The 16,685-nt window shown below is 42.0% G+C and overlaps 1 protein-coding gene across 1 annotated transcript; it reads right to left on the bottom strand.

Moving 5' to 3' along the window:
* Positions 1 to 1,620: 1,620 nt before the first annotated feature.
* Positions 1,621 to 15,860, bottom strand: nmur3 (neuromedin U receptor 3). The gene is made up of 3 exons (XM_061728251.1): positions 15,841 to 15,860; positions 9,498 to 10,339; positions 1,621 to 2,042 (listed from the first exon to the last, which is right to left on the bottom strand). The coding sequence occupies exons 1-3, from the start codon at positions 15,858 to 15,860 to the stop codon at positions 1,621 to 1,623; spliced, it is 1,284 nt and encodes a 427-aa protein (XP_061584235.1).
* Positions 15,861 to 16,685: the final 825 nt, after the last annotated feature.

The following is a 16,685-nucleotide window of genomic DNA, read 5'->3' as shown; positions in this document are numbered from 1 at the left end:
AGAAATGGGATCAGAAAATCATGACTCCATCTTCATTATCAGAGAACTGTGGAAAATAAGAAGCGTTGTATCTTCATCCACTTAGAATGACTCATTTACAGGACAGTCCTCCTGTTTCCACAGCAGCTCAGAAATGGTTAAACCATGCAAGCACATGGGAAAAAAAACTGAATCTTTCTTTGTTCCAAGTTACATCTAGGGCCTTTTCAAATGTACAGCCAAGCCATGGCCCTGGCCTTTCAAATGGGAGCTAATAGATGAAAGGACTGAAAGGTATGGCTGCATCAGGAAGAATCCTCAATCTCAAAAAGAGATGGAATACCTAAACATTAGCTGCATCTAAATCGGACAGCCAGAGCCAAGTGATGGGTTTCAATATGGCCACGTAATATATTTATCTACCTCTTGTCTCTGCCTTTTCTGAAATGTTATTATCTTAGAGTACATTTTATGAATAGGTGAGGGATCCTGAATGAAATAACCACTCAATCTCACTCTGTCGCTTTATTCATCACCATGTCTCATATCCAGCTCCCTCTCTGCCCATTTCATCCACTACCTGATATTAAGAGATGTCTATGAAACAGAAACATACCTGCAATACCTTATATGAATATGTTTATGTGACATCTCCAAAATTGAAGGAGTTGCTGAAATAATGTCATCATTAAAATTCTATCAACCACACAGTTTCTAGCAGGAGTGTCAAATTCCTGGAGGGCTGTTGTCCAGCATGTTTTAGATGTTTTCCTGCAACACAGCTGATACAAATACATGTGTCGTTAACAGACGTGCAGAGCTTGATGACAAGCTGATGATTGATTTATCTGAATCAGGTGTGTTGAAAGGTATTGTGACATAATTTTTAACATGCTTTTAACACTATTAAAAGTCTTGGCCAATATCCCTCAAATGTGTCTAAAAGGGTGTAACAAGAAAAACTTCACTCCAGTACTCCATGCCTGGCTTCTTTTATGACGGTGTTTTTTGCCTGTGAAAAACGCGTCCTTTTCCCCCTTTCCTGTCAATCAGTGCCCCGCTCCTCCTCCCATAATTATGCGGAAAATCCCAGAAAGCACACAATACACTGAATGTTAAAAGTTCGGTTTTTTTTGGGTGTAATTGATGTCAAGACACCCAACAAAACACAAAAAATCAAGAAAAATTTGTTTTTCATGTCACAATACCTTTGAAGAAGTGAAACATTTAAGAGGATGGGAATTTGACACCTGTGGTCTGCTTCCTCTTCTGTGCATGTATATGTTGTATCTATATACGTTTGTTATTTTAATATATATATTTTTGTTCTGTTTGTGAACCAGAGACCAGAAAGTGCTTGTTTTATTTATTCTATTGAGAAACGGCCATGTTTCTTCAATTAGATGATATTGTAAAGCTTTAAAGTAGAGCTTTAAAATTAAATTTTTGAAAAGTACATCAGAGACCTGGCTTTTGAGCGCCGCTTTGGACAGAGATGGTGCTAATTTTACACCAGTCTTTTTGTTTTTCCTTCAAGCCAAGTTGAGCCAAGGAAGCAAAAAAAGCTATGTCACCAAATGTTAAATTGGTGTTTTAAAAAGATTTGGCCTCCGCTGCTCCTTCATGTGTTCAAAGCGAGTCTCAGAGCTCTGAGGTTTTGTAAGCTGCTTCCTTACATGCACATTCGAGAACTGTAGAGTCTATACTTGACACATTAGGAGATAGAAAAGGGGTAAAAGAATTGGAGTCCTTTCTCTCCATCTGATGGCTGGAATTTGAAATGGCGCAGTTAAACCTCGGGAAAGGCGGGGAGTCTCTGACAGAGGTGTTGTCTTCCGAGTGGGAGCACACGAGTTCCCGGAAGCACTCCCTGAACCGTGTGGACAGGAGGCTGTAGATGATGGGGTTGACTGCGGAGCTGAGGTAGAACAGGATGCCGGACAGGATGTGGACATACTGGTAAATGTTGTGCATCAGGTCAGTCCAGTGGCTGACCGAACTCCACAGGATCCGCTCAATGTGGAAGGGCGCCCAGCAGACTCCAAACACTGCCACCACAATCGCTGGAGAACCAAGAGTGAAGGAGAGCAAAATTATAGACACCCCCAGCTGAGCCACCGCAGTAACAACCCCACAATGTATAAATATGTATTTAAAAAAGTTCTAAAAGAGGTTGAAGCATGCATTCAAGTGTGGATCAATATTCTTTTAATTTCTTCTTTATTACCTTTGGGTCTGAAATCCAATTAACTAACAAGCAGAAGTCTTAGGAGACTCTGGAAAAGTAAATATTTAGGATGCCATTATATACCAATTGCCACATATTACTTTATAGAAGCCACTATCAACAATTTATCAACAAGCAACGTATTAACACAATACAATATTGAAGTAAGCAGTTGTCTCATTATCTGTACTGCAAAAAATAAATCACTGGGATACTGCTGTGCTGTTACAGTTCTGTTATTGCCTTTATATAAAAACTGGAAACAAAGCAGCTGTAAATGAATATTTGGTCTTGGAGGACTCCAACATTTCTCTCAAAAAAAAAAAAAAATACAAAAAAAAAAAAATATATATATATATATATATATATATATATATATATATATATATATATATATATATATATATATATATAAGCATGCTCTCACTGTCAGAGGTACTAAAGACACGGGCTTAATCTGGTTTCTGTAAACAGCCGGGTTCAAAGTGCTGTTGTCTGAATGTCGGAGACGCTCAATTTCTATAACAAAATATCTATAAGCAGTGGCTGACATTTATCACTGTTTCTCTCGTTTCCCAGTTCCCAGAGATTATTGGCTGTTGTATTACTTTTTTCTCAGCTTTTGTAAGGTCTCCTTCATAGAAAGACACTTGTATTATGTATCATTTTGTTTCACTTCATTTAAGCCATCAGACTTTCACCCATAGAGGAATATTGAGACCCGTATAAACACGTGTCTTTGTTTTCCGCTACCTTTTCATCATGTCCCATAAATGGAATCTGCATCTACATAAGTTATTTTGCCGAACATATCATATAATTCAGCCTGACATGTTTGGTGTATTTGAATATTTGGCGACACAGCTTGACTTTAAATTCAGGCTGTAGTGTTAAAACAGACGTCACACTGCTGAGGCCCCTTTTAGGCAACGCTCCTTTGTTTAAAGTCTTTCTCTTTGAATTTGTTAAACCTCTAAGGGAGTTTTCTTCATGCATCAAAACTACGTAGTCAGTTTTCCCCATGAAGGGCAATGCCCTCCGCTCCTTTATCTAATTTAATATGCATATCCCTATGAACATGCAAATGAGCCACACTACTGTTTCCTCCAGTCACCTGACTGCAGGTTTCCTCTGTTCAAACGCTACCAGTTTTAACTGCACATATCATCTACATCAAACCCCATTATCAAATGTTTATGAAAGTGACAATCATGGTAGATTACTTAACTATGATAACTGGCCTCTTTGGTGTTTTGCTGATGCTGAAATCATGCTCTTAGACATCTTTTTGTGACTGTCTTGGTTCAAAGCAGCTTTAATCCCTGGAAACTATTTTGTATTGAGTGTAACATGTGAGTTTTATTGTAGTCAGGGGCTTTTTTTCACCAGGAAAAGAGGCTTTATAACTAGCAGACAATCAAAGAAACCATATCTTTTTTGATGGCATGTAATTTGCTGAAATCCCATGGACGCAGTGCCAGTGGAAAGTCCACAAGCGACTGCCATGCTGCTGCGCAAGGCAGTGGTTGATGGGTGTCGGTTAAACATCAGAGCCTGGGCAGGCTGACCTCTCTCTTGTAAAGCCACAGCGGGAGTTGATTTCCAACAAGCAAATGCAGAGCAAGTAAAACGCTTGTTGTGCGACGATGCAGTTCCCACAACCGGAAAGAGACTGATTACCATGGCAACCAATAAAATAGGAAATATTCTTGCTGCTTTCCATGCTGTGTTATTGCCTTCACTATGATATGAGAGGTTATGAGTTTGTGGCCATTTCGTGGATTTCTCTGGAAAGAAGAGAGGAGACATTAACTGATTTGGCTGGTATATTTAACACTGAAAGCCTAAAATATGGACATACATCTATTGGAGTGGGTTCATTTCTTTGGAGTTTTTCAAATATAGAATGACTTTAACATCCTTTCTAAAATCTACCTTTATGTTCATTTTTTCCACACAAATGTAATTCTATTACCGTAATCCTTCTTAGTGATAATTAAAACAATTTGCACTCCTGCAGTTTGTAAAACATTATATCCTTGGGGATGTTTGTTGATCAAACCCTTTTTTTCATTTTTACATCATGAAAGTATATTTTATATGTCTAAATGGCTGTAACCTGCCTCACTGTAGAAATTAGTGACTGAAATAAGATTCTTCATAAAACTTGCGGCATCTATTTCAATATCTGGCTGGGTGACCACTTGTAGCAGAGCAATAAACTTTTTCCATTTATAGGCAATGTATCTATGAGTTGAGTGAAGGATGCTGGAACACTTGACTTTGTATTCCTCTCCAGGTTCATGCAGATCAGCTTCTCCTGATGGTTTGTCTTCAGAGATCACCTGTCTGTGTGATATGATTCACATCAGCAGAGCAAGATTTAAATCTGTCTTTGACCAATCAAAGTAGATCTATATCACACATGGGTCTCCATGTGTACTGCTGACTGAGATTAGCTTGTACCTAAGTCATTAGTCTGTTGAGTCACTTGCTATTTCCTCAAGTACTGTGAGTTATAAAGGATATATTTGAATAAAAAAGAAGACATTATAACTGTTTGTGTGTTACCAAATGAAGCACATCAGCTCGGTTTGTGACTTAAAGGGGACCTATAATGAAAAACACGTTTTTTCTTGCTTTAACATATATGAAGTGGTCTCCCCTCAGCCTGCCAACTCAGAGAAGGAGGAAAGCAACCAAATTCTGCAGTGTCTGTACAGCCGCCCGGATGAGCCATCCAGTGTCATGTGGCTTCTATGAGCCGTTCAGATTCTGCTCCCGTCGACGTTGTTACCCAACGACGGGAGCGATTTACATAGGTTGGCCTCCGATACGTGAAACCACGCCCACAACTAACTCTGCCGGCCGGAGCTTCCGCCATTTTTTCGTAGCGGTGTATCGCGTCATTCAGGCAGCCAATCAGCACAGTGCCTCATTATCATAGCCCCGCCCACTCAGAATCCCTCATAGATAATGAGGTTAGAGAATGAGATGATGAAGACATGTCTCAGAGGCTGAATTTCTAATTTATTTAGCAAAAACAATCAAAAGCTTGTTTTTAATACATTCAAGGCTTGTTTAAAATAGGTATTAGATGCCATAATAGGTCCCCTTTAAAGTGACACTACGTAACTTTTCCACCTTAATATCATATTTCCAGAGTCATTGTGATGGTACATCAACTTCCAACATGTTTAATGACACCTCTGTCATGGTCTGAGGGGTCTGTATCGCCTTCACTGGCACTATGTAACTTTGAGGAGCATGGTAGGAACCCTGCCACACTAAAAAACTACAAATCTTTACGGCTTTGACTGCTTTACGGCATACGTCACTTCCTCCTCCTTCCCAATTCGCAGTCGAGACGAAAATGGGCGGGGCGTGGAGCGCAGCTCCGCAGAAGCTGGTAACCCGTTGCTGCGTTGTGGCTGCAGCAGCTCCACACAACAGACGTGGGGAAAAGATCGCTAATGGTTTAACTTTTCACCGGTTTCCTGCTCGGAGGCAGAACCACGCAGGCCAAGTATCTGATATAACAGAGTAAAAGAGTGAAAGAGTCGTCGGCTCGCTTGGATCGCGGCTGTAACGACCAAACCTTCCACACAGTAAAGCCTGAATTATGGTTCTGCATTAAATCGATGCAGACCTACGGCGTAGGGAACGTGGCGACGCGCAACGTACGGTGCGTGTCGCTGCGTACCCTACGCCGTAGGCTCTGAGTCAATTTAACGCAGAACCATAAATCAGCCTTAAACCACAAACACTCACACAGACCGGGTCGGATCAAAACACGGGTTTTATTCCCCACTTCGCCAGCTAAACGCAGTTGCTGGCCAGCTCTCTGCGGTGCAATTAACCCCAATCTTCAGATAAAACTAGTTTGTTGAGGAAAAAATATTAACTCTTATTTGTAGCTGCAGAGGAAAAAAATAATCTCACGAGGAAAACAAAAATATTGCTCACGCCTCGGAGCCTCTTCAACATAATATAGCAGTCAAAAAAAAGAAAAGAGAAGTAAGAGGGATACAAAACATGTACTGTATGTTGTACTATTATACAAATTTATTGAAACACATGGCGAGTCAAACATTTACCAAAGCAGCTGCCAAACACTCCTAAACCAGGTAGCCGGAGACGGTGGTTCTGCAGAACTGCGGCAGTAAATCCTTTCTAAAGAGTGCAGCTCTGCGAGGAGCTCCATTCTTCAGTAGGGATTTCATATGGATCCAGACCGTTAATAATCATTATTTTCTCCATATACCGCTCCCTGGCTTCCTTGTTTAAGGTATCCCGGTAAATTCCAGTTCCTTTCCAGCAGTTTAACATCTTTTTTTTTGCGTTCCGTCTGTTCACTTGGTGAAACAGAAAAGCGTCCCGTCTTCTCTCAAAACAAATGCACGCGACAGGACAGGAGTTTTCCGGCAATACGCGCTGATGCTCATGGGAAACGTAGTGTTCTTTCTGGTAAAACACTACCGCTTTTGTCCAAAAGATGCCGCCAAACTCAGAAAAGCTGAAAGTTACGTTGTGCTGCTTTAAATGAATGTCAGAGGCAGAAAAAAAAGATTTTTTCAAAAAAGGTTTGCTCACTTTTTCATGTATCTGTAAATGTAGGGGTTACATTTTCCCCATCCCATGTTTATTCAAAACTTCTGCTGCAGTCTCACAAATAAATAAATAAAAAAGCTGTGATGCAGCATTTCCGCATGTGCCTTCATGTCCACAGGCACATGACCCCTATATATACATATAAGACTGTGGTGGAAGGTTCACGCTCATATTTTTTTAATATTTTAATATTTAAAGACTGCCTGGTGCGGGTGGGGAGCTGTTGACCTCGACGGACGGTGGAAGGAATACTACCTGACTGACATGCCTTCCACTGAGGAAGCAGAGAGTGGGGACTCTGGGGCGGGCTCATCCATCAACCAAGCCAAGGTCACTGAGGTAGTTTGTAAGCTCCTCAGTGGCAGGACACCGGGGGTGGATGAGATTCGCCCTGAGTACCTCAAGTCTCTGGATGTCGTAGGGCTGTCTTGGCTGACACGCCTGTGCGACATTGTATGGAGGAAGGGGACAGTACCGCTGGAGTGGCAAACCAGGGTGGTGGTCCCTCTTTTTAAAAAGTGGGACCGTGTGTTCCAACTATAGGGGGATCACACTTCTCAGCCTCCCCGGGAAAGTCTACGCCAGGGTACTGGAGAGGAGAATACAGCCGATAGTTGAACCTCGGATTCAGGAGGAACAATGCGGTTTTCGTCCCGGTCATGGAACACTGGACCAGCTTTATACCCTCCGCAGGGTGCTCGAGGGTTCGTGGGAATTTGCCCAACCAGTCTACATGTGTTTTGTGGATCTGGAGAAGGCTTTTGACCGTGTCCCTCGTGCCATTCTGTGGGGGGGCTCAGTGAATATGGAGTCCGGGGCCCTCTATTAAGGGCTGTCCGGTCTCTGAGATTGGTTTGCATTGCCGCCAGTAGGTCAGACTTGTTCCCGGTGCATGTTGGACTCCGGCAGGGCTGCCCTTTGTCACCGGTCCTGTTCAAAATTTTTATGGACAGGATTTCTAGGCGTAGCCAGGGGCTGGAGGGGATCCGATTTCATATCTGCTTTTTGCGGATGACGTTTTCCTGTTGGCTTCATCGGACCGGGACCTTCAGCATGTGCTGGGGCGGTTTGCGGCCAAGTGCGACGCGGCAGGGATGAGAATCAGCACCTCCAAAACCGTGGCCATGGTTCTCCATCGGGAAAGGGTGGCGTGCCTTCTCCGGGTGGGTGGAGAAGTCCTGCCTCAGGTGGAGTTCAAGTATCTCGGGATCTTGTTCACGAGTGAGGGAACAATGGAGCGTGAGATTGACAGATCGGTGCAGCGTCCGCAGTTATGCGGTCGATGTACTGGACCTTCGTGGTGAAGAAGGAGCTGAGTCGAAAGGCGAAGCTCTCGATTTACCGGTCAATCTACGCACCTACTCTCACCTATGGTCATGAACTTTGGGTAGTGACCGAAAGGACAAGATCAGGGATACGAGCGGCCGAGATGAGTTTCCTCCGCAGGGTGGCTGGACGCTCCCTTAGAGATCGGCTGGCCTGGGAGCGCCTCGGACTCCCCTCGGAGGAGCTGGAGGAAGTGTCTGGGGTGAAGGAAGTCTGGGCATCCCTGCTGAGGCTGCTGCCCCCATGACCCGGGAACGGATAAGCGGCGGATGATGGATGGATGGATGGAAGACTGCCTGGCCCTGCATACAGCCAAGAACGGGATGAAGAAGGTATAGAAAATAGATGATCTATAAGGTTGGGTTTTTTTTTCAAACTCTCAAATTCAAGTTTCAAATGGCAATGCTTAGAATATATTACATTTTTCCACAGTTCATTAAATATAAATTTGTTTTTGTCTGTAACCTTAATGTGAACCAGAAGATTTTATGTTTTATGGGTTATTTCTAAACAATATTTACCAATTTCTGTCTCAGTAAATATTTTTTGGAATAAAAATATTGAAACATTTTGAAGCCTTCCAAAAGTTATGTTTTGAACCAGGATTTCTTTTTTTGTTTGTTTGTTTTCATCAGATTGTATTCATAGTTTCATGTTGCTGGTCTAGACAGCACTGAATGGTGTTGGACCAAAATACATGCTGGATCTGTTAGTTCCCTATTAAGCTCCCAGACCCCTGAGGTTCATCTGGATCTGGTTTGTCGTGAACAAGAACCAGAACCAAGCAAGGTGAGGCAGCATTCAGTTATTCTGCTCCTCACCGGTGGAACAAACTTCCTGTAGACCTGAGGTCTGCTCCAACTGTCAGCTCCTTTAAATCAGGCCTAAATCATTACTGTTTACTGAAGCGTACTCTTAAATTAAATACTTACCTGCTGTACTCTACTGCCCTTACTTTTTAACAACTTGCGCTTTTTATTATTTTACCTCTTTTCTTATACAAATAAACTTGCCTAGCCTTATTAAAACATAAGAAAGTGGTAGGTTGTGGAATTATTCATCATCAGCTTTTCCCAAATGATTCTCATCAACTTGTTAGAAAACACTTTACAAAATCATAAATGAGGAAATTTGTCGGGAAATGTTTTGATGTGCTGTCTACATGTTGTCGTGGTGGGAATTAATTTCTTGACTTCTTGACCTCTGCATCAGCTGTTGTTAGTTTATGGCAACATATCTTTTGAATTATTGACGTGGCATTCTGGGATCAGGGGAATGTGTGGAATAAAGAAGTGCAAAATCAAGACTAATGATCCACACAGACCGTATTGATAATTGTGTGCTCATTACTCACAGAGCATCTTGATGACTTGTCTCCTTCGCCCGTTCTCTATGCTGATATTCTTTCGACTGCTGCTACAGAAGTTCTTTCCCAGGTTCCTCCTGGCATGCCTCCTTTCTCTGCCCAAATGAATGCCCATCACTAAGTACAGGATACTAATAATCATCATGGGTATAAAGTAGAAGCACACAGTTGTGATCTGCATCACCAAGTTGTAGATCCACAGCGGCTTGAGGACAGTACAGATGGCTGACTCCTCCATTCTCTCTGGCAAGTAGAAGATGCCATGCAATGAGGTGTTGGGGATGGCACATATCATTGACACGGCCCATACGACGGTGATGACGCGTCTGGCGTGCTGGTTGGTCGACAGGTAACGTGTCTTGAGCGGATGCACGACGGCAATGTAGCGCTCCACGCTCAGCGCGGTGACGTTGAGGATGGAGGCAAAGCAGACCGTCTCGAAGAGGAAGGTCTTGAAGTAGCAGCCGCCCTCGCCGAAGGGGAACGGGTAGTTCTGCCACAGGTCGTAAATCTCCAAGGGCATCCCAAACATTAGCACGAGCAGGTCCGACACCGCCAGGCTCACCAGGTAAAGGTTGGTGGGGTTCCGCATTCTCTTGTGCTTTGCTATCACCGCACATGTGAGGAGATTTCCAGACAAACCAGTGAGAAAGATCAGAAGGTAAACTGTTGTAACTGGGAAGAAAAAGGGCGATCGCTTTGGGCCGAGGATGTCAGAAAGGTTGATCTCAGTGAATTGGTCATCAGTGTTGTTTGCTGAGGCGTTCAGTGGCATTGTGGCGTTATAAAGGGGTGCAGATAAAGTGGAGCCCTGCAAACAGAACTCTATCCTAGTGAAAAGAGCTGGGGGGAAATTGTCAACAGCTCTTCTGGCGATGTCTGAGTTTGTTCAACTCTAGAGCCCTGCGAACAAAAGAAAGATGGGAAGAATGAACAAAACAGTACTATAATTAACAGACTTAAAATCTTGTTTATAAGCCCTAAGCCTATTTTGCTTGTACTTGCATTCTCTTATCAACATCCCCATCTGGGGACTTGAGGGATTTGAGGGTTCATGTCATTTCTTACTTAATTTTCAGAAGATCTTTTCGTGATCAAATTCTTAATTAGCCAAAAGCACTTTGGATTAAAATGTCTTTGTCAGGGATCCTTAAAAGGGAAGACTCTCCGACCTCAATTTCCTGAGATCTTAATTAAATGTAGTCATTCCTGTACCATTATGTTCAGTGCCGGGGGTGGAGTCCTCAGCTCTGCTCAACGCCCCTCTTCTCCAGGATGTGCATCATTTAAATGTGCTGACACAACTTCCCCCTACCCATGTCAAAGGCACAGCAAACGCAGCATGATATGAAGATAGATTGAGATAAGCATTGGGAAGCTTTGTAATCCGTCCCTGATCTGGCACCGTAACGTCACATTATCCTGCAAAGTTGAATGGCTGAAATACGTGGACGCAGTGCCAGTGGAAAGTCCACGAGCGACCGCCATGCTGCTGTGGAAGGCAGTGGTTGGTGGAGCTAAAAGATCATAGCCTGGACAGGCTGACCTCTCTTGTAAAGCCACAGCACTGATACACTGAAATACATCTTTTTTAATTTTTGGGGCAGCTCTTTGTTTAAAGTGTCAGGATCATGTTATGTTGGAGTTTCTGACTTGAATCAAATATAATGCATGTTTCTAAGTAAAGATTTATTTCTATTTTTCCTACTATGTCCCCTTCAAGAACAAAAAAACCTAAATGAAACCTGGTTTTTCTTAACTTTGGATTATTTTATTCACTTAACGTTGAAATATGTTTAAAAATCAATTTTTTAAATCAATTAAACTTAGTTTAGCACATACAAAAACTTAAAATAGAGTTGAAATTAACTACTAACTATTGATTATATTGGAATTTAAAAAAAAAACACAAATAAAGCAGCACAAACACAGACATGTCAGGTATTAAAGTGGCAGATTCCCCTGTGTGATGAGGAGGTTTTGTTGGTGCAATATTAGGTTTCAAATTGTCCTCAGGACCTGTTGGCTGATCATTTCCATGGTACTGTACCTGCTGCAATGATATATGCTAATGACTTCCTCTTATGCTGATTTAAATACATACAATACATACACAATAAAATACATCAACCATTATCCAAGGTTGTTTGACAAAATTGATGATTAGAGGGAAATATATGCCTGTAAAAAAGAAACTGAATACAATTTTAGACGGTAACCATAATTGTGTTTTTGTCCTGAACTGTTGTATTATACTGTTATTTTTTTCTTGTGTGCGTGTTCTTGTACGTCTGAAGAATTTATGGTTGCTTAACATGACTTGTTCTCTTTCAGAAAGACATCAGCCCAACAAAAACACATATGCACACACACAAACACAAGATGTTTAACAAAAATATATGTACACAATATTTATCAAAAAGTAGCAAAATGTCACTTTTGCAAAAAATAGAAAGTATGATAAATAAATCCTCACCTTGATGATGACGGTGTGCAAATTGCTTCCTACATCACAGGCTGTGTGCGGTCGTGGCTGTGAACTGAGAAGCCAAACGAGCAAATGAGCCATGCAAAGATTAGCAGCTCAATATAAAAGTTGGCTGATGTGCTTCGGTTTAGTGCGGAGAAGAAGAGGCAGACCAAGCGTCCACACAGGAAAAGGATTATAAATGCACTGCAGCTGCGTCCCCCTTCAGTGAGATTATTTTGTGAGCTGGAAAGAGGGGGAGCCAGGGGGAGCCAAAGGGGAGGAGAAAAAGGGATGGGAGAAATCATGGGATCCCAAATTAGAGTGATACCTTGGTGTGGATTAAAAAAAGGTGTGGAATGACTCATTCAACTGGTCGTGTGAAAAAAGTCTACTCTCATACATAGAAATGATAAGGTATTGAATAATAGGAAATTATATTAGTCTATCTGGCCCTGACCACGTTGTAAATTTGGTCAAATAAAACTTTAGAAGAACAAGAAAAAGTGAAATGTTATATGGTCATTCAAAATGTAGAAGATGCGTTCGCAAAAGGATTCACTGTCTTGTAGGACCATCAATAACCACCAATAAACCATTTACAGATTGGCATTGTGTCAACAGAAACCCGAATACACCTGAGAGAATTTAAAAGGAAATTCAAACTTCAAAAATTTCCCTTTGCTAGTTTACAGCACTGCGATAGACTGGTGACCTGTCCTGGGTGAACCCCTGCCTCTCACCTGTAATGAGCTGGGATAGGCTCCAGCAGACCCCAGTGACGCTGCAAAGGAGAAAACAGGTAGAGAAAATGGATGGAGGGATAGTTTAAAGCATTTCATTTTGAATCCTCTGGATCATCAAACTAAAGATCTGAAAAGCTTCCAATAACTACGTTTTATAAAAAGGGTCACACTTGCTAATGCTCAGTTCATCAAGTCCAATTGTTAAGTTGCACCTACATGCTACTTTCTCTCTTAATTCCTATCCAAGTAGGAAGTTTGTCCTTTTACTTTAGGATCTGCTTTTTCTAATTTTTGTCCACCGCATTTTGGGTTCATTTTGGTGAAATGACTAATGGGACCGTGCTGTTTCTCATCTGCTGCCCAAATTACTTCCTACCTGCAGGCCACCTCTCTGTCTCATCTCCTCCATTATGCTCATTAGTGGCAGCAGCGCTGCTTTTCTATATTTATCTTTTTTGAACAACATGATGTGAATGTGTGGTTAAGTTGATAAATCAACATACAACTGCTCCGCGTTGATCTTTTAATATATGCCCACTTACATCCATATACTGTGTTCTAGTTCTAATCATTGTTACAAAATGGGCTAATTGGACCCAATTAGTATATTTTTCTCTATTCTGATTTGTCTAAAAGGCTGCTGCCTGGGTGGACAGCATATGGACAAGAATGGAAGAGGTAACGCTGTGACAGACGCTGAGACAGACTGACAAACTTTGTTTAGACATGTTGCTGCTTACATGGGCTTACTCCAAATTAGCATTTTGGCTTTCAGTAACAAATAAACATAATTACCAAAATTCTCTCCCAATATCCCAGTATCCAGATGTGGAGTGAAGCATGTGACTCAACTTTATCCAGGTCTTCCACATGGGCTGCCTTTTGAAACTTTCTATAGAGTGATTTTGCAAACATACAAATAGAGGCAATTCTTTAACTGTGTTATTACCATGTAAGAAAGCATACAATTCCTAGGCAGCGCACTCACATTACCCCACACCAAGCTGATAGAAAGATACTTGAGAGACAGTTTTTGTTTCATGTTTCTACTGATGTTTTTGAAACAGTCTTGTTAAGACTGTATCCAGGTTGTTAAATGTTAAATGAGTCCCCGGTATGGGGGGCAAATGCCATACAAGAACATAAACCTGAGATTAGGCCAGGCATAAAGGGTTAAACAATAAACAAAATTAAAGCTGCAAGCAGCGATGAACGGGCCCTTGCACCCTTGTCCACGTTCAGGCGTGCTGCAGTGGAAGCGCTTGTATGACTTGCATGTAGATGTCTTCAGGCCTGGACATTTAGCAGATGACACCAGCCACGACTCTCTATATCAAACCATTCAAAAGTTATGGCAGAAAGTAGGAACTATCATATGGACCAATCAGATGAAGGGGCGGGGCTAATTTGCACCAATTATGGTCAAGGACTCAAAACCGAGTCAGATGACACCACCCACGACTCTATGTCAAACCATTCAAAAGTTATGGCAGAAAGTAGGAAATCAAATATGGACCAATCAGATGAAGGGGGGGCGCGCTTTTTGGCGTCTAGCGTCGCCACGGTAACGCTTTTGAAAGAGAAAAGTAATGCGCACATTTTGATGTAACACACCTGGGTTCGGGCCGTTAACTGCCGAAGGAATGGCATAAATTGCGCCAAAATTACATGATTAATTCAAAATGGCTGACTTCCTGTTCGGTTTCGGCAATGGCACCATGAGACTTTTCTTTAAGTTGTGACATGATACAGGTGTGTGGCCATTTTCGTGCATGTACGTCAAACCGTATTGTGGGGCTTGAGGCACAAAGTTTTCTAGGGGGATCTGTTGAGCCATTTTGCCACGCCCATTAATGCAAACCATTAAATATCTTATTTTTTGCCAGGCCTGGCTTGCGTCGGAAAAATAAAAAAGAAAGAAAAAAAAATGTCCTACAGGTACAATAGGGCCTTCGCACTGTCAGGGTTCGGGCCCTAATAATGTAATGGCTGGCAATTAAGTAACAGATAAAACCATATTTTCCTCTGACAGTCCAAACCACTAGCTGTTTTGTTTGTTTTTGGATTACGTTTTTATCCAGAGCAACTCTCAACAGAGGAGTACAATCAAGCTACGTTAACACAGTACATCACAAAGTAGGTGTAGATAAAATCCGTTTTCAACACCTTCTTGAACGTAGACAGGAACGACTCTGCTCTTGCTGCAATGGGTAACGGGAACAACGTGGGGGAGCAGTGTTGACCCAGATCGCCTTGTGTAAGGAGAGGGCAAGGTCAGTCTGTGTTCTTGTGAAGAGCGCAGGGCAATCGAATTCATATACATGTAGGCATGAGTGGACCCCAAGATCACCATGTTACAGGGACTTGTGCTTTATTCAAGCAGCCACAGGTAGTCAGAGAAGCTCAATGAATAGAGGTGAGAGATGTACCCATCTGGGTTAATTAGAGATTAGAGACCAGATGCGTCACTGCATTCTGGATCTTTTGTAGTAGATTAATTGCACAAGCTGGAAAGCCATCTCGGAGGACATTGCTGTAATAAAGGCAGGATATACCCATGGCCGGTACCAGGAGTTGAGTTGCATATTGAGTGAGGTACTTATCTTATCTTTTGAACGTTGAAGGACAGCAAAGCAACAAGGTCAGAAAAAGATAACTCATCAAATATTGTAACCTTCGTGGGAGTGACAATAGTATAGCTGCTATTAATGTCGATATCGAGGTTGAACAAATGATGGGCAGGGATAACCAGAACTAAAGTCCTGCACAGGCTAAGCTGAAAGTGCTGATCCTTCAGGTGGCTCAGTTGGTAGAGCGTGTCCACCAAAGTGTCCTTGGGCAAGATACTGAACCGGTCTGTGAATGTGTGCGTGTGTGGGTGAATGTTTGCAGTGTAAAGCGCTTTGGGGCTGTAGGAGTACAGCTGGAAAGTGCTATATAAGTGTAAGCCGTGTGATTTGAGGAGCAGTATGAGTGAATAATCTGGCCCAGAGAAAAGGGGCCTGAGTACCGTGCCTTGGGGCATCCCCATGCAGAGGTGATGTAATGATGATGTTTTCCCCTGGCGTGACACTTTAAAGATAAGATTAAGAATGCTTTTATGCAGACACAGACTCACCTTACCCTGTGCGTAGTCATCCCAGTAAGCAGCAATTAGACAAGATCATTGAGAATATGGTGGTGGAGCTGCACCCAAGAAGAAGGACAGAGCTGAAAAGGAAATGAGAGAATAAAAAAGAGAGAGAAGTCATTTTCTGGTGAAAAGTGTTTTTTTATGTGTACTACCAGCTGAGTTAATGTTTGATACAAAATGCAAGCTAGCTTGACAAACAAATATGCACGAAACAGATTTAATGTCATTTTTTTTATCATTTTGACATATTTTTCAATATAAACCCAAGTAATACTGTGTTCACCGTATACCTGCCAAATCTGTCATTCCTCTACCTACCTCATGACAGGTTCTGCTACACTAATACGTACATTTTACAGATGCAACCAGATGTTTATGTTGAGTTTAAATAAAGACAAATGCATGTTGGACAATAAAGTGAAATAAAGTATCCGTGGCTGCAAGACCTGAACATATCAACAAATGTTAATATGTGGGCATTTCCTCACGAGGCAACCGCAGCAGATAGTTGTCAAATCCTGCTGCTCTTAGCAGTATGGATATGGGATCAGGAATGAAGCGACAGGTGATTGGAGCAGCCAGCTGGCTGAGATTGATAGAGAAGAGATGCTAGATATGAAATATCCAATTTTGTGGAAATGAGTCTGAATGGTAGCTAACATCGTAATGGTATTTAAAGAATGGTCCAGATGATGGCTTTTTTTCCCCTCCACTGTGTTGCAAAGATGTCTGAAAGTGTCTAATTGCAGCTGTATTTCATCACCTTTTTTCTAACATCTTTGCATCTTTGTTGTGGTAATCAGAAGTCTAGCAGGCATCAGCCAAATTGA

This window comes from Cololabis saira, chromosome 8, assembly GCF_033807715.1.
Source record: "Cololabis saira isolate AMF1-May2022 chromosome 8, fColSai1.1, whole genome shotgun sequence".
In the NCBI taxonomy this organism is placed as follows: Eukaryota; Metazoa; Chordata; class Actinopteri; order Beloniformes; family Belonidae; genus Cololabis; species Cololabis saira.
The sequence above is the reverse complement of the archived record's forward strand: the minus strand, read 5'-3'. Positions and strand labels throughout refer to the sequence as shown.